At 46.2% G+C, this 24,134-nt stretch overlaps 1 protein-coding gene across 2 annotated transcripts; it reads right to left on the reverse strand.

Moving 5' to 3' along the window:
- Nucleotides 1–19,928: 19,928 nt before the first annotated feature.
- Nucleotides 19,929–22,148, reverse strand: UBB (ubiquitin B). 2 transcript variants are annotated; one of them, XM_043583195.1, is made up of 2 exons: nucleotides 21,769–22,148; nucleotides 19,929–21,018 (listed from the first exon to the last, which is right to left on the reverse strand). In XM_043583195.1, exon 2 carries the CDS (start codon nucleotides 21,010–21,012, stop codon nucleotides 20,095–20,097), a length of 918 nt encoding a protein of 305 aa, XP_043439130.1. In that variant the 5' UTR covers nucleotides 21,013–21,018; nucleotides 21,769–22,148; the 3' UTR covers nucleotides 19,929–20,094. The 2 variants fall into 2 exon arrangements, with proteins under 2 accessions (XP_043439130.1, XP_043439131.1); XM_043583196.1 differs by lacking the exon at nucleotides 21,769–22,148 and adding an exon at nucleotides 21,487–21,578.
- Nucleotides 22,149–24,134: the final 1,986 nt, after the last annotated feature.

Consider the following 24,134-nt stretch of genomic DNA (forward strand, 5'->3'; position numbering starts at 1 on the left):
ACCTGCCACCCCAAACGATGGCTTCCCTTGGGACTTAGAATCAAATGCAAACTCCATGCCCTGCAACCCTGGGCAGTCGAGATGCTCTTTTCCATTGCTTTACCTCCACCGTGTCTTACACGTTGCACTCTAGGCCTGCGCTGTCCCACACGGTAGACACCATCTGACTCTCTGAATTTAAATCAGTTATAATAAAATGAAATTAAACATTCTGTTCTACAGTCAGAGTAACCACGTTTCGAATGCTCAGTAGCCACATGTGGTTGGTTAGTGGCTACCCTATTGGACCGCACAGATACAGAACTTCTCCATCACTGCAGAGCATTCTATTGGACAGCACCGTTCTAGACACTGGAACACATTTCAGTCTCTCCAGTATGCCATGCTCCCTTATGTTGCCTCCAAGCCTTGCACAGGCTGGTCCCCCTGCCAGCAACAACCCTCCCCCCCCAAACACACACACACACACACACACACACACACACACTGCCCTTGTTCTAGCCAGCTCCTACTCATCTGTTGTCTCTCCATTGAAACATCAATTCCTAGCCTTTCCTAGACCCTGAACTGGGTTGGAGGCCCCCACTAGGTGCTCCAATGACACTATATACTTCTCTGATCATAACTCACTATCCATTATTGTTAACGTTTATTTGTCTGGCTTCACCTTTGACAATAACGAATGCCTACCTCACAATGTGCCAGACATTGTGCCTAGTGCTTTACATGCAACTCTCAGAGCCACCTTATTTCACAGACTGGGAAACTGAGGCTGAGCAAGATTAGGCACCTTGTCCAAGGCCACATAGCTGGGAGGTGACAAAGCAGGGGTTTGAATCCAGGGACACACCCTTATGCACCAAGCTCAACAAGGGGCAAGGTTTTGCCCCCCCCCCCTTTTTTTTTTTACTGTATCCTCAGGACCTAGCAGACAGCTTGTGCTCAAGGCTTTTTTTCCCCTTTTTTTCCTGCAAGAAAGCTCTGAATGACTGCGTGGTTAATCATAATCATAATGCAGAGGACATTATTGTGCTGCTGGAGAAAAACCGAAAAGTGGACACCCTCAAGTCCTTCAGAGGCACTTCAGATGACAATGACAATTGGGCAGAAAACCCTAATTGCAAATGCAGTTTTTAAAAAGTTCTCAGATCATCAGCCATCGGGGACATGCAAATAAAAACAACAATGAGATACCTTCACACTGCTGGGATGGCTACAAATAAAAGACAGATAATGACAAGTGTTGGTGAGCCTATGGGGAAATTGGGATGCTCATACATTGCTGATGAATCATAAAATCAAACAGCCACTTTGGAAACCAGTCTAGCTGTTCCTCAAAAAATTAAACACTAAGGGCGCCTGGCTGGCTCAGTTGGAAGAGCATGCAACTCTTGATGTCGGGGTCATGAGTTCGAGTCCCATGTTGGGTGTAGAGACTATGAAAAAAAATAAACCAGGTAGTTACCATATGACCTAACTATTGCACTCATTTCAAAAGAAAGGTAAACGTATGTCTACACAAACACTTGTACACAACTATTTACAGCAGTGTTATTCATCATGGCCAAGTAGAAACTAAAATGTATAAGGCTTCTTTTGGGGGAAATGAAGATGTCCCAAATTAGACTGTGATGACAGCTGCACAACTGTGCAAATATATTAAAGACCATTGAACTGCACACTTCAAAACAGTGAACTGTATGTGATTTCTATCTTAAAAAAAAAAAAAGTCCTCTGAGCAGAAAATAATGCCTGTGTTCTTAGTGGGAAATGAATCAAGCAGAGAATAAAGTCTTCCTCAGTTCCAAGGTCACTGGACTTCTATTTCAACAAGTTTTGTTCAGTCCAGTCTCCATGTAAGGAAAAATCTCCTCCAAGCAGCCTTCACACCTATGTGTTTCATTTCACACTTAGTAACTTTTTATAAAGGCATGTTTCTTTTTTGGGAATTTATTTTCAGAATTGATTTTAAGAAAAGGAAGAGAAAGGTCACAAAAATGTGTAACAGACATATTCTTTGGAGGAAGGAATTAAGGATCAACGATGGGGGGCATCTGGCTTGCTCAGTCGGTAGAGCAGGTGACTCTTGATCTCAGGGTCCTGAGTTCAAGCCCAGGTTGGGGCTAAAGCTTACTTTAAAAAAAGGGGGGGTGGGGTACCTGGGTGTCTCAGTTGGTAGAGCATCCAACTCTTGATCTCAGGGTCGTGTGTCATGAGTCCACATTGGGCATGGAGCCTACTTAAGAAAAAAAAAACAAAACACAAGGATCAAGGATGAGAAGGCAACTTCCTTTTCAAGGTGTATCCTTCGCACTACTTGATTTTTTTTTTTTTTTTTTTTTTTTGCCATTGGCTTAAAAAACAAACAAATATGGACTGTCTTGTAGAGTTAAAAAAATTGTTTCAACTCATATGTGCAAGCTATGGCCAAAGCCTGTACATAATTAGGGTAAATTCTAAAGAGAGGTGGGGGAGAGGGGTTCAGAGTCTATGAGAATTATTCTGGCCGTAGAGGGGAGGAAGGGTAGGACTTGGGGGGAGGGAGGTGGATAGGCCAGGGCCTATGCCTAAAACTTTTGATTTCCTTATGCCAATCCCAAAACTTGGTCCGGAGCCTAGGCTGGGCCATGTTTACTGGCCAGAGAGACAAAGCCTCCCTGAGCAGCACTGTATCTGGAACTGACAGTAAAGAAATAGAAAGAAGCCTGTTTAGGAGGCTGGACGAGCTTCCTGGAACAAAGGAGACAGTGACTAGAGTTTAGCAGGCTTATAGTGGGAGAAAAAAATGCTAGCTCAGGTGGCCCTGGTCCCCAGCAAGGACCAACTTAGAAGGCCACCGAGGCCACAGAGGAGAAAGGGACCAAAGTCCTGCCGGTGTGAGTACAGTCTGCTGGCCTGGGACAATTCTCACCCTCACGGAAAGTGAGCTGCCACTTCCCACACTGCCTCTGAGCCCCAGAGACCACTGCTCAGCCAGACCCGCATGTGGGACCTTTCTCACAGGACCCAGAACAGCCACATCCAGGCCCCGTGCCAAATCTGGGAGCCCAGGCCCAGGCTGGGCATTTGCCTCTAGGGAATTTCCCCAATCTTGGGCTGAAGCTGGGCCCGTTGGCAACAAGGCCTGCTATTGGCCAATAGACTTCCGATTTTTTTTAATGAAAAGATCAGGAGAGAGGGATATTATCCGGGAGATCAGAACTGAGAAAGGGGGGATGGGAGGAAGGACCGAGTCTGAGCCAAATAAAGATGGGGCAGAGAGAGGAAGCGCGGGTCTCAGAGACAGGACCCAGAAGAGAGACACGCCCTGAGGCCGAGAGATCTAGAAGCAGGACAGGCTAGAACCAGCGACAGAGACAAGGGGAAAGACCAGACGCAAGCAGGGTTGGTCTGGACCAAGCACCAAAAATGCATCAGATAACCTGACTGAGACAAAGGATGGCCCAGGCTGCGGGCGAGGTCGAGCCTAAGGGACAGCAGTCGGACACCGAGGGATGGACGCTGAGCAGAGGACCGAGCCGGGGATGCAGAAGGACAGACCCCAACCCCGCGCGGCTCCCACCCCGTCGCCCCTCCCCGACCGGGCCCCAGCCCCGCCCCCGCGCCCAGACGCGGCCCCGCCCCTTTCCCTAAGGGAGCTCCAGTCCCAGCCCCCACCCCCCGCAAACATCTTCCCTGGGACGGGCCTGCGGCTGGAGTTAGGTCTCCCCAGGACAGCGTGGCGGCGCGGCAGATCTTCCCCGTGGACGCGGATGGCCCACTCCTCATGCCCCACTCCGCTTCCCAAGTCACAAAGCAGGACAGTGAGGGTGTCAGGGACTGTGGCCTCTGCCTCCCTCCGAGGGAGCGGGTGAGTCCTAGAAGGATGCACCCTAGAGGTGGCAACACAAGGAGCTTGTACGACGCGGGCACACGCTTGACCGTGAGCCAGGCACTTTATGAGCATTTTGTTTCTTCTTTTTTTCCAAGATTTTATTTTTAAGTAATTTCTACGCCCAACGTGGGGCTGGAACTCACAACCTCCCCTCTCCCCGCCCCCCGCCCCCACCAGGTCAAGAGTCCCCCACTCCACCCACCGAGCCTGCCAGGTGCCCCTGGGCATTTTCTTTCTTCATCCTTACCTCCCCCTGGGAGATAGAACTTCCATTTCAGAGAAGGGGAAACAGAGTCAGAGGTGAAATAACTCTCTTGCTCTAGATTACAGCACGGGTCGCAAGTGATGGTGAAATTTGAACCCAGACCATCTGATTTCCCTCTGTGTTCCCATCTCTTCTTTAAAAAAAAAAGTTGGTGGGGCGCCTGGGTGGCGCAGTCGGTTAAGCGTCCGACTTCAGCCAGGTCACGATCTCACGGTCCGTGAGTTCGAGCCCCGCGTCGGGCTCTGGGCTGATGGCTCAGAGCCTGGAGCCTGTTTCCGATTCTGTGTCTCCCTCTCTCTCTGCCCCTCCCCGTTCATGCTCTGTCTCTCTCTGTCCCAAAAATAAATAAACGTTTAAAAAAAAAAAAAAAAAAAGTTGGTAGGGGCGCCTGGGTGGCGCAGTCGGTTAAGCGTCCGACTTCAGCCAGGTCACGATCTCGCGGTCCCTGAGTTCGAGCCCCGCGTCAGGCTCTGGGCTGATGGCTCAGAGCCTGGAGCCTGTTTCCGATTCTGTGTCTCCCTCTCTCTCTGCCCCTCCCCCGTTCATGCTCTGTCTCTCTCTGTCCCAAAAATAAATAAAAAACGTTGAAAAGAAAAAAAAAATTAAAAAAAAAAAATTAAAAAAAAAAAAGTTGGGGATTCTCCGTCTCCCTCTCTCTCTGCCCCTCCCCCCACTCATGCTGTCTTGTCTCTCTCAAAGTAAATAAATAAACTTTAAAAAAATAAAATAAAAAATAAAAAAAGCTTACACCCTTTTTACACTGACAGTTTAAAGAATTTGGGGGAAGACACAAATGTTCTGACCACAGCAAAGGGAATAACGGGTTGACTAAAGATCCAAGGGAAGAAGTTCCGAAAAAGAGTTTAGGATTTGAGGGGCACCTGGGTGGTTCAGTCAGTTAAGTGTCCAACTTCAGCTCAGGTCATGATCTCATGGTTGGTGGGTTCAAGCCCTGCACATGGCTCTCTGCTGTTAGTGAGAGACTGCTTCAGATCCTCTGTCTCCCTCTCTCTCTCTCTCTCTGCCCCTTCCCTGCTGGTCCTCTCCCTCTCAAAATTAAATAAACATTAAAAAAAAAAAAAAAGAGTTTAGGATTTGAGTGTTAGACCTTCCCTCAGAGCCCTAGGGTCCCCACGGGCTGCCTGATTGCTACAAAAGCCTATCTCAGGAGAGAAAAGTTGTCCAGACCTGGGTACCCAGGTCAAACATTGCCTGAAAGTCCCACTTGGGGTCCAGAGAGTTAGACAATGGGGAAAACATGCTTCGGAACTTCCTTTGTTTCTCTGGGTTTTTTCCACTTGTTTTTTGTAAGTTTCTGCCTTTCATGGTAGGAGCTTTCCTCAAATGTCTGGGACCAAAAAGCCAGGTGCATGGATGGGGCTTCCCTGAGCTTCCCTAAAGGGTGATGTCACCATTCTCAAAGTTTCCAGGGCAGACGTCTGCTTAATTCCCCCTGGTAGGCAGGGTCTCGTCTGTGCTTGGGTCCCCAGGGCACCAAGGTCTCAGCTTTTCCACTGAGTTAGGAATGGTCATCAACTGTCCAAGCATTGCCTCTGCACGGCTTCCTCTCCCGCCCTCTTTGTCCTTATTCTTTTGTGATCATTTTATTTATTTATTTATAAATCTTTATTTAAAGAGAGAGAGCATGAGCAGGGGAGGGGCAGAGAGAGGGAGACAGAGAATCCCTAGCTGGCTCTGCACTGTTAGCACACAGCTGGACACGGGGGTTGAACCCACAAACCACAAGATCACCACCTGAGCCAAAACCAAGAGTCGGACACTTAACCGACTTAGCCACCCAGGTTCCCCTATCCTTTTGTGATTATTTTAAAGGGGTTTGGGGAGGAAAGCATTTTTTTTTTGAACTTTTTGCTTAATGTTTATTTATTTTTGACAGAGAGAGAGAGAGAGAGAGAGACAGAGCATGAGCAGGGGAGGGGCAGAGAGAGAGGGAGACAGAAGCAGAAGCAGGCTCCAGGCTCCGAGCCGTCAGCACAGAGACTGACGCGGGCCTCAAACGCACAGACTGCGAGATCATGACCGGAGCCAAAGTTGGACGCTCAACTGACTGAGCCACCCAGGCGCCCCGTAACTGGAAGCCCAACCATAACTGTGACATTTTATTTCTTTTTTTTTTTAATGTTTATTTTTGAGAGAGAAAGACAAAGTGCAAGCAGGGGAGGGGCAGAGAAAGAGGAAGACACAGAATCCTAAGTAGGCTCTCAAGCTGTCAGCACAGAGCCCAAAGTGGGGTTCAAACCCACGGACCGTGAGATCATGACCTGAGCCAGAGTCAGATGCCCAACCAACTGAGCCACCCGTGTGCCCCTAAGATTTTATTCTTAAGTAAGTTGTGTTATAGTTCCAATATCTTCCTTATATCTTTTAACATGTTTATTAGTCTAAAATTCTTATTCTGGGGTACCTGCCTGGCTCAGTCAGTAGAGCATGGGATTTTTGAACTTGGGGTCATGAGTTTGAGCTCCATGTTGGGTGTGGAGCCTACTTAAGAAAAAGTTGGAAGTAATAAACAATTTAAAAAATGAAAATAAATAAAATTCTTATTCTGACAAGAAACAGGTTATAGTTTTTCTGTTGAAAGCAGTGATGCCCTGGGGCACCTGGGTGGCTCAGTGGGTTTGCTGTTCGACTTTGGCTCAGGTCGTGATCTCACGGTCCGTGAGTTCGAGCCCCGCATCGAACTCTGTGCTGACAGCTCAGAGCCTGGAGCCTGCTTTGGATTCTGTGTCTCCCTCTCTCTCTGCCCCTCCCCCCTCTCACGTTCTGTCTCTCAAAAATAAATAAACATAAAAAACAATTGGGGGGGCGCCTGGGTGACTCAGTTGGTTAAGCCTCTGACTTCGGCTGGGGTCACGATCTCGTGGTCTGTGGGTTCGAGGCCTGCGTGGGGCTTGGGCTGACAGCTCTGAGCCTGGAGCCTGCTTCTGATTCTATGTCTCCCCCTCTCTCTTCCCCTCCCCTGCTCATGCTGTCTCTCTCTCTCAGAAATAAACATTAAAAAATTAAAAAAAAATTTTTTTTTTTTTTTAAAGAAAGCATTGATGCCCTTAGCCTGTGGGATCTGCTGCTAAGTCCAGTCAGATAGTTTCAGATTTGAGTTGAACTGTAGAACACTCAGCTGGTGTCGCCGAACTGCTTGGTGCGGAAAGAAAACCCTGGTCGTTTGGTGACCAGAAGTGTCGGAAAGCAGAGGAGACACCCCCAGCTACCTCCCCTGGGAATCTCCTGCATGGGGAGTAGATAAGCCCAGGAAGGAGGCGCCACGAGAATACAGCCAAGCCACTCCTCGCCCCACAAGACGACCTTCATCAGGACGTGTTTCCACACTTTGCTCTCCAAAGAGAAGCAGCCTCAGGACTCACCCCTAAAATGTCATTCCCCGGATGTTGGGGGGGGGGGTGAGTGGGCAGCTGTCAATCAGTCCACACCTGTTTTCGGCAGCGTCTCCCAAACCTTGAGGTCTGGGCCGCCCTAATTGGACTCCAGGCACACCTGGATCCCAGAGCCCAGTCATTGGAGAGGTGGAGGCAGGTGCTGTTTGTTCCAAGGCAAGGGGGGGGGGGAGAGCAATTAGCTCATCCCTCCCCATCACCCCCAAGAAATCTTTCTTTCCCACCTGATCCTCTTTGGGGGGAGGAGCTGGCAGCTGGTTTTGACCCCGACCTAGCATTGGATTCATCTCCCGAATGACAAGTGTCCGTTTACTGACCTCTTGGCACCCAGTGACTGCGCATATCTGTGCAGCCTTAGCACTTTGCACATGGGAAGAGAGACCAGTTACATTTCCGTAAATAGGAGGCTTTAGAGGAGGTCTTAGAAGAAAACGTTTGTTTTCCTCAGGCGATGCTCGGGCCCCGATGCACACAGAGCTGTTTGGCCGCACCCTTCTGGAATAGAAGGGAGGATATTTTGTCTGTTTCTGGGCATAGCAAACCATGCTCCACGGAAAGTTTGTGTCTCTACCTTCTCCCCTTACATTCTGTGGTTTGGAGTCACCCCAGAGAGCCTGTGCAGATGTCATATTTTGTGGTATGTCTTTAGGCACGACCCTTAATTTCATTAAAAATTTCTATGTTAGAAGACCTGTTTCAGGCCCTGCTCGCCTGAGGCAGCAGACAGAGCTTGGAGCCATACCGTGCTGCTCTGGCCTATAAGTGGGGGGCGGGGGGGGGTGGGGACAGAGTTGAAAGGGGAGCAAATGAATCATTTTAGGTGGGTGAAGTCAGTCTGCAGGGAGCAGCCACTTAGAGGAAATCATCAGCACATTACCGGAAGCCAGAGCAGCCCCGATCTGTGTTCTCGCAGAAGAGAGTAGACAGCCGATGTGTCAGCAGCTCCAGAAAGGCCGAGGCCCAGACATGCCACTGTGCACACTCTGTGGAACCTTCCAGCCCCCCCTGCTCGTGCCTCTTCAGCTTCTGTCTTCTTGTCTCTGGAGGTCTCTGTTCTTCCAAGCTCCTCTAGTCACCCCCTCGGGTGGCTCAGTGCCTTCTCCCTTCTCAAGGTCATGGCTGGTGTGGGGGCCGGAGCCATATTGTTCCCGTAAACCTTGGCAAGCTGTTTCCAGGAAAAGTGCAGGGGAGGAGGGGGAGGAGTAGGTTTACCTAAAAGGCCATCAGAGCTTCTGAATGAAAGTATTGGCTGCAAAAAGAGAGCAGGCCACCTCAGCTTCTAAAGGAAATTCTGTTCAGGCCTGATGCTCAGAAAACCCACTTTCACAGGCGTGGGAGGGGCTGAGGGGCTGTTTCACAGGAAGTCAAGGAACGCGCAGGAGGCGTTGGAGGCTGCCAGCTGATCTGCAAAGAGGTAGGCGGTAACCTTGGTCTGCTGGGCACGGTGAGAGATGGCATTCTCCCTTGGAAGTAGGGCCTTCCTCGGATAAGCCCTAAAGGTCCTTTCCTCCCACAGGTATTGGAACATTCCCTTAGCTGAATGCAACGGTCAGTATTTTCTGCTCGCAGAGTGAGGAGAGCAGTTCTGAAACCTGGGAGCATCGCCTCCCTTCCTGAAGGCCAGTGTTGGGGAGGCCTGGGCCGCATATTGAAGGAGTCTGCAGGGTGGACCTCTGTGCTCTGCCTGCTGTTCCCAGCAGGTCCCAGAACTTACCCCCCACCCTCTTCTTCCAGCAGGAAGTTCATATCCATCCTTACGGCAGGCAGATGGATGCCTGGGCCTGCTAAGCTTGCCTTTCTTCAAGCTCCTTTTTTTTTTTTAAATGTTTATTTATGTTTAAGAGACACAGAGAGACACAGCGTGAGTAGGGAAGGGCAGAGAGACAGAGGGAGACACAGAATCCAAAGCAGGCTCCAGGCTCTAAGCCATCCGCACAGAGCCTGACTCAGGCCTCGAACCCACAAACGGTGAGATCATGACCTGAGCCGAAGCTGGACGATCAACCACTGAGCCACCCGGGTGCCCCCAAAGAGTAAACATATATAATGAGCTCTTACAAACCTTTGAGACAGTTGAACAAAAATTTTTAAAAATTGAGGACATGAAGGGGCATCTGGGTGGCTCAGTTGCTTGAGGGACCAACTCATGATTTCGGCTCAGGTCATGATCCCAGGGTCATGGAATCGAGCCCTGAGTTGGCTCTGTGCTGAGCGTGGAGCTTGCTTGAGATTCTCTCTCTCTCTCTCTCTCTCTCTCTCTGCCCCTCTCCCCTGCTCATGCATGTGCTCTCTCTCTCGTTCTCTCTCTCTCTCTCTCTCTCTCTCAAAATAAAAATACAAAAATTGAGGATATAAACAGAGAGTTCACAGAAGGAAGAAAAGGTATTAAATCTTGCTCATCAAATAAACATGAATTTTTCATTATTTATTTATTTGACTAGATAATACCTGCCCATGGTGAACATTTAAGCAGTTCAAAAGATTTTACATAGTGAAAGGATGTATCCCTTCCTAATCTCTTCCGGGCACCAACCAATGTTAGCAATTTCTTATGCATCTTTCTGGAATTATATTATGTGTACACAAAATCATTAAAGTATAAATATCCCCTTGTTCAGACAAGTAGGAACACATTTACTCACTTCTATTCACATTTTGGTTGTTTTTAGTGTATTGCTATTATTAATACAGCAATATTATTAATATTGCTATTATTAATTGCTATTAACATAACATGTCTATGTTCATGCTTCTTTGTCTACATTGGGGAGAATATCATTAGATTCCTAGAGGTGGAATTGCATTTAAAGTATATATGCATTAAATGTTCATTACTACCGGAGTCTGGATGGCTCAGTCAGTTAAGCGTCCTACTTTGGCTCAGGTCATGATCTCACGGTTTGTAGGTCCGAGCCTCGCGTCGGGCTCTGTGCTGGCAGTTCAGAGCCTGGAGCCTGCTTCAGATGCTGCGTCTCCCTCTCTCTCTCCCCCTCTCCCACTCTCTCAAAAATAAATAAACATTAAAAAACTAAAGATAAAAAAAATTAAATGTTCATTACTAAAAAAAAAAATAGATTAAAATAAAATAAAATAAAATAAAATAAAATAAAATAAAAAAGTGCACCTGCCTGGCTTAGTCAGTGGAGCATGTGACTCTTGATGTTTGGGTCATGAGTTCAAGCCCCATGCTAGGTATAGAGATTACTTAAATAGATAAAACTTAAAAAAAATCTATGTTATCAATAATTACTTCTAGTTGGTGGGAATTCAGGTAACTCAAATTATTTTACTTTTTTCTTTTTGCCATTCTAGGTTTTCTAAAGTTTTTTTTTTTAACATTTTATTTGTTTTTAAGACAGGGAGAGACAGAGCATGAACAGGAGAGGGTCAGAGAGAGGGAGACACAGAATCTGAAACAGGCTCCAGGCTCTGAGCCGTCAACCCAGAGCCCGACGCGGGGCTCGAACTCACGGACCGCGAGATCATGACCTGAGCCGAAGTCGGCCGCTTAACCGTCTGAGCCACCCAGGCGCCCCGGTTTTCTAAAGTTTTTAAATAATGGAATGTGTTATGTTGTTCGCTTAATAAGATAACAAATATGAATCAAGCTGTTTCCATTTTGAAAAAAAAAAAAAGTGAAAACTCAAACCCAAACATCGATGATAAGGACAGGGCTACAAAGTTTTGCTATTTTGAAACGTATTTATTTTCACTTCTAAAGAAGTATGGGGCTATCACATGAGGGATAGGAAACAATTATAATAGTGTTGAGTATACTTGGCAAAGTATAGTTATGTAATATAAAAAGCATATGTGAAAGTCACTATTGACACTGGAGGTTAAATAGGCGTAACATCAATCGGTTGATACTCAATGGCTCCAAAGAATGTGTCTCTGGTTTGTTGATCTCTGGGGACAAAATGCTATTATGATCTGGAAATCACGAGGGTGGCAGTTTCCTCTCCTTGAAACACTCGTGCCCCAGAATGGTGAGAAGCATTATGTGATCCCCTTTTTAAAAAAATGTGTGTTATAAATAATTATCAAAAGCCTTACACAGTCACTCTTTTTTTTTTTTTTAGTCCAGAAGTCATAAAGAAAAAGATGGCCAGATTCTTTTTCAAATTCAAAACTTCTGTTTTTACAAAAGACACACTATATAAGCAAGAGGTGAAATAATAGTCTGAAACACCCTCTTCACCACAATTTTAAGAGATAAATCACCACTTTTCAGAATATATAAAGAGGTCCTACAAATTAATACTTTATCTTCTGTCTACACATCAGAAGGAGGATCATCTGCTTCCAGAATGGGACCATGGGTAACTGAAACCGAGGGAACGCAAAACCTCAGATAAGGGGGGACTACTGTGGTCTCACAAGTTTAATCAGGGACATGCACGTTAAGACAATAAAGTGTCATTTTTCCCCTTCAAATCATCCAAACTTTAAATGATTCATAATGTACATATTGTTTTAAGTGTTTATTTTCGTTTCTTTTTGAGGGAGAGAGGGAGGGGCAAAGAGAGAGGGAGAGAGAGAATCCCAAGCACTCTGCACTGACAGTGTGCAGCCCAATGCGGGGTTGGAACCCACGAACTGCCAGATGATGACCTGAGACGAAATCGAGAGTCAGATGCTTAACCGACTGAGCCACCCAGGCGCCCCAGGACTAGGTACTTCTATGCAGTACTGGTGGGAGTTTATATTGGCATCATTTTTTATTGTGGTACAAAATACACAAAAGTTACCATTTGAACCCTTGTCAGGTGTCCAGAGTGACATCACGTGCATTCACATTGTTGTGCAACCATCACCGGTATCATCTGCGGAACGTTTTCATCTTCCCAAACTGAAACTTCATGCCCACCTATGGTGAGTTCTCCTTTCCCTCCCCCCAAGCCCCTGGCAACCACCATTCCACTCTGTATGAATTGGACGCCTGTATGAATTGGACGGCTCTGGGCACTCCCTATGTGGGGAACCATCCAGTAGTGGCCCTTTGGTGAACAACTTATTTCTCTTAGCATCATGTCTCCAAGTTTCATCCACGCCATAGCATGTGTCCGGATTCCCTTCCTTTTTAAGACTGAATCCTATTCCACGGTGTGTGGTATAATCTTTTTTTAAAGGGCAACTTGGTAGTAACCACGAGCTTTAAGATGCCACGTTCTTGGACACAGTTCCACTTCTAGGTATATCCTGGAGAAATATTTGCACATTTGCAATAAATTGCATTTACAAGGATGTTCATTGCAGCATCCTCGTTTGAATAGTGAAAAATTAAAAACCACCTAATATTAATCAGTAAGGAGATGGGTAAACTATGGTATATCCACACTATGAAATATATTGCAGCAATTCAAAAAGAATGGAGTTGATCCATAGTTACTGGCATGGAAATGTCTCCAAGCAATAGGAGTTGCAGTTAGGTATAATTTTAAAACTGTTTTTATATAATACATAAATATGTAAACACGTTGAAAATAATCTGGTGATAAATGCACCAAACTTTTATCAAGTAGCACAAAGAAAGGTAAGTGTGGGCAGAACAAGTTCTGGGAAGAGGCACTGAAAAAGGACTTTCACGTTATACTCTATATATGTTACCTTTTTTTTTTTTTTAAGATTTTATTTTGAGGGTGCCTGGGTGGCTTGGTTGGTTAAGAGTCCGACTCTTGATTTTGGCTCAGGTCAGGATCTCACGGTTGTGAGATCCAACCCCGCATCAGGCTTTGCACTGGGAGTGGAGCCTGCTTAAGAATCTCTCTCTCCCTCTCTCTCCCTGCTCCTCCCCTGCTCCCTGAATGAATGAATGAATGAATGAGTGAATAAATAAGATTAAGTTTTTATTTAAATAACAATTAAAACAGGAAATATGCTAAATTGGGTATATCTGAATTGCAGGGTTAATGGAGGTTTTTTTCTCAAGTTTCCTACATTGAGCGTATATACTATTATATACCTATATATTGTATAGGAGCACAATATAATTATTTTAAGGAAAAAATGGTATGCCTACTGTGAATCATCGTAACAAGATTGAAGTAAATCTATATATGAGGACGCGTGTGTATATATATGTGTGTGTGTGTGTGTGTGTGTGTGTGTTTTGTATTGATACAGAAGTCTAGAAGGACCCTACAATGTGTATTCTTACCGTGTCCTTACAAACCAATAAATAATGTTTCCATTACCCCTGAGTTAATTTCACTCTACTCTTCTTGCTACGTTCCTGCTACACAGGCCATCTTGCTGTTAAACTTTCTTCTACCTTGGGACCTTTGCATATGATGTTCTTTGCCTGGAACACTCTTCCCCCAGATATCATCAGGCAAGCCCTCATTTCTTCCAAACCTTTGCTCAAGTATCATCCTGTCTCTGAAACCTTCTCTGACCACTCCATATCCCTTATTCTGCTTTCCACTAGACTACTTCTCATTATCTAAAATATGATGTTCTTACCTATTTGTCTCCTCTTTAATATACATGGGGGCTAGAACTCAGTTTTGTTCATTGCTGCATTTTCACTGCAATAGACAATAGACACAATAGACAATAAACATTCATTGAACGAAAAAATGAATGGAAAAATATTCTCATTAAATGTGAGGTGAGCGGATTTTTCATTTTTTTACTGGATGTTTGTTTATATCACTAGATGTATTTATTTAAAAAGAGCTAGGGGGCGCTTGGGTGGCTCAGTTAAGCTTCCAACTTTTTTTTTTAATTAAAAAAATTTTTTTTAAGTTTATTTATTTTGAGACAGAGACAGCATGAGCGAGGGAGTGGCAGAGAGAGAGGGTGAGAGAGAGGGTCCCAAGCAGGCTCCACACTGTTGGCATAGAGTCCAACGCAGGGCTCAAACCCATGAAATCGTGAGATCATGACCTGAGCCGAAACCGAGAGTCAGACGCTTCGCTGACTGAGCCACCCAGGTGCCCCTTAATTTTTTTTAATGTTTATTTATTTTTGAGAGAGAGAGAGAGAGAGAGAGAGAGACAGTTTGAGACGGGAAGGGGCAGAGAGAGAGGGAGACACAGAATTTGAAGCAGGCTCCAGGCTCTGAGCTGTCAGCACAGAGCCTGACGCGGGGCTCGAACTCACGAACCGCGAGATCGTGACCTGAGCCGAAGTCAGACACTCAACTGAACCACCCAGGCGCCCGGAGATTCCAACTTCTCACTTCAGCTCAGGTCAGGATCCCAGGATCATGGAATCAAGCCCCGTGTCGGGCCTTGAGTGTGGAGCCTGTTTGAGATTCTCTCTCTCTCCCTCTGCCCCTCTTTCCTGCTTTCTCTCCCTCCCAAATACACTTCTAAGGAAGAAAAAAAGATTAAAAAAGAGTTAATATCACTTTTTGTTATTTTACAAAATCAACCAGATAATTTTTTTAAATCACATGTCCTAATTTATACTACCTGCTTGAAGACAAGCCATAACAGGTACTGATTGAAAACAACTTAGTTATGGAAGCAAATCTTTTTTCTAATTTTTTTTTCAACGTTTATTTATTTTTGGGACAGAGAGAGACAGAGCATGAACGGGGGAGGGGCAGAGAGAGAGGGAGACACAGAATCGGAAACAGGCTCCAGGCTCCGAGCCATCAGCCCAGAGCCCGATGCGGGGCTCGAACTCACGGACCGCGAGATCGTGACCTGGCTGAAGTCGGACGCTTAACCGACTGCGCCACCCAGGCGCCCCTATGGAAGCAAATCTTAACCTGAAAGAATTTGAGCAATTTCCTTGTGAATTGGGAGAGTATTTATATGGTTCTATTTTGTATTTGTTGTTCTATTTTAGCAGAATATCCAGGCTCACCTTTTTGTGGCATGCAAGCCTGTGACAGCATGTTTCTGTCCTGAAGGAGAAAGGTAAACGTGGAGGGAACAGGTTCTGGGGAGACACACTGAAAATGACTTTCATGTTTTAAACCTGTATATGTTATTTTTGATGGAGTCTTTATAAGGGGGTTATACTCATTGGTATTGAAATAAAAAATCAATACGGGAACAAAGTATAATCAGCAATGTTAGTTTGGGAGGCAGGGGAGAGGTCACGGTTTGAACAATGTTTCTCAAATTTTGAGGGATGTTAATTGATCAGAAAGGAAAGTGAAATAAAAAGTGAAACTGGAAATTGGAAAGCACTGGGTTAAACTTCAGACCAATTCTTCAAAACAAAACTTCTTGGGGCCCTTACCATGCTAGTGCACATTGTAAATCTCCAGGAGGGAGGTAACTTCCTGAGCTCTTGTGACCACAGCAACCCATTCACAGCGGTTGTAGTTTGAAGGATGGAAGTTTGGGAAATACTGAAACCAGAATTTTCTGGAGGTAAAAGCATTCCTTAAGGGGAGTCCTGGTGGGTGTCGGGTGGTCAGAAGAGTAGATGTTAGAATCAATTACAGGGAGTTGGGTGAGACCTACTGGCTGGAGTGAACTTTACCCCTCAACTTCTGAGGATCCCCCCACAACCCCCTAAACGGGAGGATAAGGACAGTGATGGGATCAAGAAAAGCATGAAAAAAGAAGAAACCTCAACACTGACTTTCCTGTTAACATTGTTGAACTAAATGCAAGATCCTCTTCCAGAAATCCACATTTGTCTAAAGCTTCCACTCGGAGTTGTCTGGGCTTCATTAAAGGGGAGTCATGGCTTACCCCTGCAGATTCTTTGGGAAATGAGCAGAGTATAACTAAAATAAAGTGTGCTGAGGTTCAGGAAGTTTCTAGAGGTCCTCCTGGGAGACCCACAGAGAATCAAAGAGACTTGTGCAAAGTTTATCCAATTCAGGAGCACAGTTTGACTTCAAAATTACATTGCTGGCTCTTGAACAGGGGCTGCTGGTGGACAATGCTGATGCTATGCTGTAAATGATTTCAGCCTTCCTGAAAGCCTATGGGTGGCAATTCTGAAAATACCATCCAGAAAGCAGTTAAAATACACCTCCCTTTACTCCCCTGAAGCAGCCAATGTTAAGCAGGGGCCCACCCTTTTGTGAGCTTATGCACACATTCACATTTTTTTTCTATAGCATTTTTCACTGACTTAAGTATTGTTCCATATCTGTTCCTACCTCCTACATTTTTTTTTAATTTTTTTTCAACGTTTATTTATTTTTGGGACAGAGAGAGACAGAGCATGAACGGGCGAGGGGCAGAGAGAGAGGGAGACACAGAATCGGAAACAGGCTCCAGGCTCTGAGCCATCAGCCCAGAGCCCGACGCGGGGCTCGAACTCACGGACCGTGAGATCGTGACCTGGCTGAAGTCGGACGCTCAACCGACTGCGCCACCCAGGCGCCCATTTTTTTATAACTATTGCATTATTATCAAGTAACCACTCTCCTGTGCAATCAGGTCATTTCCAGTTTTATTACAATAAATAGCATTATAAGCACTAGGCAAGTTTTTGCATGGTTTTAAGCACTTCAACATGTAATCCTAACGATTCTGTGAAGTATAATTAACACCATTTCTACAGATGAGGAATATGATGTACTGACAAGGTGAAGTCGTTGTCCAAGGTTAGAAGCCAGTAGGCAGGCGGTGGAGCAATTTGAACTCCAGTAGCCTTGTCTCCTGAGCCACAATCAGTCCACTCACTACATTCTTACCCAGAGGGCATATAATCTTTAAATTATGTAAAATTCACTGTTTTGTTTTTGTTTTTTTTCAATTTCACTGAGAACTAGCAAAAACTATCTTGGAGTGGCATCAGGTACAGTACACCAAACAAGTATTCTTTTAGCACATCTTTTTTAAAAAAAGATTTTAAGTAATCTCTACATCTAACACGAGGCTCAAACTCACAACTCTTGAGATCGAGTCACATGCTCTGACGGAGCCAGACAAGGGCCCCTCTTGTAGCACATCTTCGCACTTTCAGGAAAGATCATAAGAAGCGGAATATTAACAGAAACCCTTCTTCTATCGGATTCCTAAGTAGAAGAGAAACATTTCCTTAAAGGGCAGGTGGGGTATTTGCACCACAGGCTGTAGCAGAATGGGTCAGTCTCTTCCTTCCCAGGGGCTCTTTGGCATCTGGACTAACACTGCAATTGAGAAGTGTATTTCTGGCAGTTAGGCGAGGAGCTAAGTGGACGAACAACATGAAGCTGAACAATGAAAATGAGTAATCGTGGCTTCAGATACACAGACGTACCTTTATCACCTCTTTCATCCGTTTCTAGGACATCCCCAAAGGAAAGCTCCACTCCCATCCAGTCACATTTCCCCACAGCATTGCTGGCCCCTTACCAGTAGTCAAGTGAACAGGAGCCACAAACTAGTTGACCTCAATTTTACTCAGTGTAGAGCAAGGTTTGAGGCCACGAGTGATAAACCCATTTCCCAAACTCAACTGATAACACAGGTTGTTGAATATGCATTTAGAAAGCATTTTTCTTTTTTTTTTTTTTTTTTAATTTTTTTTTTTTCAACGTTTATCTATTTTTGGGACAGAGAGAGACAGAGCATGAACGGGGGAGGGGCAGAGAGAGAGGGAGACACAGAATCCGAAACAGGCTTCAGGCTCTGAGCCATCAGCCCAGAGCCTGACGCGGGGCTCGAACTCACGGACCACCGCGAGATCGTGACCTGGCTGAAGTCAGACGCTTAACCGACTGCGCCATCCAGGTGCCCCTAGAGAGCATTTTTCTTGGTCAAATTTCAAGTTGTGTGCAAAAGAGAAATTTGTTAAGACCCATGAGTATGTAGGGGATCCCTATGGAAAATAGATCCTAAGAGAATGAGACTGTATAAGCTGAGATCTTTTTCCTCGAGATTCACAAGACTACAGAGCTGCAAGCCTGTCAAGAGATAACAAAGAATTTGAGGAGAAATAATACAACTGTGCAAGTCCTATTGCACAAACCATTAGTTTTTACTTCAGTGAAATGCTTTTATTCTCCAAGTTTTCAAAACAGGGCTTTTAATAAAGTATGGGAAAGGACAAGACTTTTTAATCTTTGAAACACAGCTTTCCTAGCAAGAGGCCTGTTCTTAATTACTGTTGGGTAGTCAGCAAAAAACCTGCTTAAAAGCATTAGAGGGGTGCCTGGCTTAGTTGGTTGTATCCGGCTTCAGCTCAGGTCATGATCTCACGGCTCGTGGGTTCGAGCCCCGAATCAGGCTCTGTGCTGACAGCTCAGAGCCTGGAGCCTGCTTTGGATTCTGTCTCCCTCTCTTCTCTGCCCCTCCCTTTCTCTCAAAATTAGCCTTGAACAACTCGACCGTAAAGCACTGGAACTGGAAAAGATGTCATCTTCCAATAGTGAAATCCTTCCAATCTAATAGCAAAAAGACATTCCTTAAGTCCAAGAAAGGCTTTTTTCATTAGTACCTCCAAAGATTTAATATAGCTGTTTTTGCCTTTTCTGGCCCAGTTTATTACCACCCCTCTAGAATGAAGTATTAATTCACTCAAACAGCCCATCAAGTGGTCATTTCCAGGGTCTAATTTACAAAGAAACCCTGAGTTCAGTACTCCAGTTTAGTATTTTATGCTCCAACTTCATCAGATTTCTAGGGCAGGAAACTCTGCTATGGCAAAGTTCCCAAAACCATGCAAGTCATTGTCGTGTATACCTGGACTACCAGACCTATTTCTACAATGTTCAGCTGCTCCTTTATGACACACCTCAGTGGAATTAAGGTGTTTTCTCTTAACAGCAACACCTGTAATGACAAGTTCTTGTACCAGAAAAGTTATTTTCCTATTACAGTGTAATCTTGAGAAAACCAAGAGGGCTTCCAACTTCTTCCCCCTCCGTGTACTCCCAACACCCAATTTTGTCCCAAGCTGAAAACCACATTTACTCACTCAAGTTCTATTGCAGGCACTGTAAAGGCTAAAGAGAACTATGGCATTGTTAATAAAGGGTATCCTGTTCTCTACGTTTTTACTCAACTTTTTTCTAACAATATCAGAAACTACTATGGGTGTTTTAATGTGACTCGATCTCACAGTTTTGAGTTCAGGCCCCAGATTGGGCATAGAGCTTACTTAAAAAAAATCACAATACTTGAAACCACAATTCAGCAGCCTCAACAAAAATTTCATTTTTTCTCTACAAGGATCGATCAGGTCAACTATTTGAGGGGTAGGCAAGTTTGCTTTCCCTCAATAGGCCTCCAATTCAACAAATTTTTAATTGTACTGCACTTCTGAAATGGCTTCCCATTACACCAGAATCTTATGACCTTTAACAAAGGACAAATTTCCCGCAACTCAAAACACCTTTTCCTTCCCAAGGGGACTGACTTTGGTGAAAATGACCTTCTGAAAGCTAATCCCCCTTCCTTGAAGGGACCCTTTTAATCAGATAGGAGCCCCCCCCCCACCACCGTGTAATTTCACGACAGACACCAAATATGCTACCATGCAACAAAACTTTTATTAACATTTTGAACAGCTATTGAGAAAACCAGTATTTCAGCAATTGCTGAAACTGGTAATTTCTAAACTTAAACTGGGGCAAATGGCTAGAGTGCAGAGCAATGCCATCATTGGGCACTATGAACTTCAAGACTGAAGAATTAACAGCCACCCCTCAGACGAAGAACCAGATGGAGAGTGGACTCTTTCTGGATGTTGTAATCAGAAAGAGTGCGGCCATCTTCCAGCTGCTTGCCCGCAAAGATGAGCCTCTGCTGGTCAGGAGGGATGCCTTCTTTATCTTGGATCTTGGCCTTCACATTTTCGATGGTGTCACTGGGCTCCACCTCCAGGGTGATGGTCTTGCCGGTCAGGGTCTTCACGAAGATCTGCATACCACCCCTCAGACGCAGGACCAGGTGCAGGGTCGACTCTTTCTGGATGTTGTAATCAGAAAGAGTGCGGCCATCTTCCAGCTGCTTGCCCGCAAAGATGAGCCTCTGCTGGTCTGGGGGGATGCCTTCTTTATCCTGGATCTTGGCCTTCACATTTTCGATGGTGTCACTGGGCTCCACCTCCAAGGTGATGGTCTTGCCGGTCAGGGTCTTCACGAAGATCTGCATACCACCCCTCAGACGCAGGACCAGGTGCAGGGTCGACTCTTTCTGGATGTTGTAATCAGAAAGAGTGCGGCCATCTTCCAGCTGCTTGCCCGCAAAGATGAGCCTCTGCTGGTCTGGGGGGATGCCCTCCTTATCCTGGATCTTGGCCTTCACATTTTCGATGGTGTCACTGGGCTCCACCTCCAGGGTGATGGTCTTGCCGGTCAGGGTCTTCACGAAGATCTGCATACCACCCCTCAGACGCAGGACCAGGTGCAGGGTCGACTCTTTCTGGATGTTGTAATCAGAAAGAGTGCGGCCATCTTCCAGCTGCTTGCCCGCAAAGATGAGCCTCTGCTGGTCTGGGGGGATGCCTTCTTTATCCTGGATCTTGGCCTTCACATTTTCGATGGTGTCACTGGGCTCCACCTCCAGGGTGATGGTCTTGCCAGTCAGGGTCTTCACGAAGATTTGCATTTTGACCTAAAGCGTTTAAAGGAATAAAAGGTTAGTGTACCACCACAGGATCTTTAAGTTACTTACATAAATAATTATCCAAGGGAAGTTAACTTCATTCTCTGAAGTGCCTTGACCGTGTTAACCTCTCTCACAAACCTCTCGACTTTCAGTAGCCTCAAATCAGGCACTGAATATAGAATCTAGTCAAGGCTTTCAACTTAAAGACGATGAAGGACCAAAAACATTTTCAAGGTTTCCTATTCTTTCTTCGCTAAATCGTCTTCCTTCCCCACCCCATCCCCAGAATCCCCCCCAAACCTAAGCATGACACGTAAAATTAAAAACCAAAAAAAAAAAAACAAACAAACAAAAAACAAAAAAAAAACCTTCCTAAAACTCGAAAAATTGCTGTTTAAACGGAAATGAGGCGGGACGCTTTCACCGCGTCGGGATTCAAAATCTGTAACAGTTTCAGAAACCAAGCTAGACCACCTTTTTTCCGCCTTCCCCCCCTGGAGCAGACACGATGGAATCTCCATCGGTTAAGGGTCGGTTGGTCTCGGTCGGCGCGCGCGCGCGAACCGCCCCCGCTCCCTGCACGTAAACAAGGCCGACTCTTCCGGAAAGGCCCGGCGCCGCGGCGCCGCGTCACCTCGCCCTCCCCTCCCCCAACCCCTTTCCCTGAGAGCCACCCGGACCCCCAAAGCTGCCAGCCTGGTCTCGCTTAGAGCCCCTCTCCACTCCTCCCAAGTCTCGAAGGCCGCGGGCCAGTACCTGGTAGCGAACGCAAGCACACCGAAGACAATCACGTCCGGTCGCCCCTGCACCGACACACACCCAGCGCTGCCAGCCGCTTCTGAACGCTCGCCGCTCCGCGGAGCTGGAATTTATGCAGCGTCTGTTGCGTGACTCATCACTGCTTACGTAGCCGCCGTGTCCGTACGCTGCTGAAAGTAGTTCGCTCGGCCCCACCTCCCGCAGCCCGGTTAGGCCCTTCCACCGAGCCCCAGGTTCCTCAGAGGCGAAGAAAGGACCCTAAAACTTCAGCTCCCCTCTCTTCCAGGTGACCCTTCTCCTCCCTTAGGAAAAAATAGGAACATTATCAGGCGGATGGATTTGAGTTAAGGGGACCTTCCTCGAAAGCTCTCGAAACTTCCTTGCGGCGGCGGCGCTGATTGGTGAGGCGGGTGAAGGCGAGGCCGGTGCTGATTGGTGGGAGACGCGGCGGCTCCGTTGTTGCTGGGCTCCGTGCTGGGGTGCGTAAGCGCGGACGTTGCTAAGTAGCTCAGTGCGCGTGCGCCCCAGAGGCGCGCCTTCGCGAGAGAGGTGTACTTCCGGCCGGAGAGGGAGGAGGGGTAATTGACTCCCGCCTCCGAAGTCCCCCGTCCCCCCCACTAAATGTTGGGTGTTCGGGCCTTAAGTGAGGAAAAAGCCTCCTCTGCGGCGACTTCCCCGGGAAGGCCGCCCCGGTTCCGGTTTGGGTGGCGCGGCCCGCGCTGGTTTCTGCCGGCGTCTGCCGGCGTCTGCAGCGGAAGCACAAACTCGCCCCCCAACCCCAGTCTTAACGCGATCCCGCCCTGGTCGGTTTCAGTTTTGCGCTTGGTAATGGCGGGGTTGAAGAGCTTTAATTACACTTGTTTATTGGAGTCAGAATGCTTTTGTCCTTCTCGATCCCCACAAGGGCTCCGAGGAGAGTCAGTCATCTAGACTCGTGGTGGGAACCTCTGCGGGGCCCGGGCCTCCCAGCGCCTTCAGGCCCGGAGAGGCGAGGCCCCGGCTCCAGGTGACACGGGGGCGGGCTTCGGTCTGGCTCCCGCGAAACCCGCAGTCTCTTTCTGTTTCACCAAACTCTGGTGGGGAAAAACAGAGATGCAAATTAGGGAGCCGAAGACCCGCTTTGAGGGCTGATGAGGAATTCGTGTCCAAGAAAGTAATATCTCTCCCATTAATGTGTGGTGTTCAAGTGACACTAAAGGCGGAGGTGGCCGGCTAAGGCCACTCTGGCTGGTTTCCCTCCACCCTGGGTGTGGCCCCGTGTCCCCCTAGGAGATAACCCGAGGAGCGTGAGTAAGGCAGGGAGGGGCGTTGGGACCTCGGGGATACGTGGCCCGGTGTCTGAGTCACAGAGACGAGGATGTAAATAAACACGCAAATGGCTGTTTGTGGCGTAATGACCAATCTCATTAAGGAGTGGTCTAAAGATTTGCACATTAACACCAATTAGCTAGATATCACTTAGAAAAGTCATCAAATCACAACATTTCTAAGCATAATATTAAAAAACTGTGTCGATGACCTTGCACTATAGACAGGTATATTGAGGAGTTAGCAGACACCTTGACAGTCTTGAGTGAACTAAAACTTGGTAAGATCTACTTCCTGGAATAACAGAGATAAAAATAGTTTCTTTAAGATCTGCAAGTTCATTTTGGGCTTGGAGGTGGTTGATGAAATGTTTCTTTGACAAAGTATGAATTTTCATTTTTGTCAGACTCACAATGGATCTGAACTTGTTTCAGCAACTAGCATCTTCTCCTGAGTCATACGGATGTTGGTGGGGAGAATAAACGAGAATGGAGATCACCTGACTGATAGGATGACTTAGTTCAGAGTTCCAGCAATTGCCAGAACCAAGTGAGTCATACAGCTTCCTGGTTTAATGTTTTCCCAAAGTGGGACCTTCGGTGACCGCCACAAAGCAAAACGTTTTCAGAAGGATGGCAGGTGCTGTCCTTGTAAAACAAGGTGAATTTTTTATGGTCTGTTTATAAATGAACATTTTTAGTAATCGCATCCTTTCTTGGTAGTAAACTGTAAAAGACAATTTGTAAACAAATTGAGAAATAGAATGACAAAATCAGAGATCAGGGATTTGGTAATTTAGCACGACACTTGGCATTGTGTTCCATATATGTTCGTTCGGTGAATAAAGTGCAATTTTACCTTTTTTCAATTGGCGAAAAAAAACACCCCAACTTTGTGACAGCCTTAGGCACCAAAATGCAAAACAAAAAGTCACCACTTACTTCTTCTCCATAGTCAAATGGTTTTTGCCTAGGCAGTTCCTTTGGAAAAAAAAAAAAATTCTAAGTGATTTTACTTGGGTAGATGTCTTCTTCTTTTTTTTTTTTTTTTTAACT

Source organism: Prionailurus bengalensis, chromosome E1 (assembly GCF_016509475.1).
Source record: "Prionailurus bengalensis isolate Pbe53 chromosome E1, Fcat_Pben_1.1_paternal_pri, whole genome shotgun sequence".
In the NCBI taxonomy this organism is placed as follows: Eukaryota; Metazoa; Chordata; class Mammalia; order Carnivora; family Felidae; genus Prionailurus; species Prionailurus bengalensis.

What these genes read in the sequence shown, in the direction of transcription:
- UBB (XM_043583195.1), bottom strand. Translation starts at nt 21,012, where the DNA reads ATGCAAATCTTCGTGAAGACCCTGACTGGCAAGACCATCACCCTGGAG.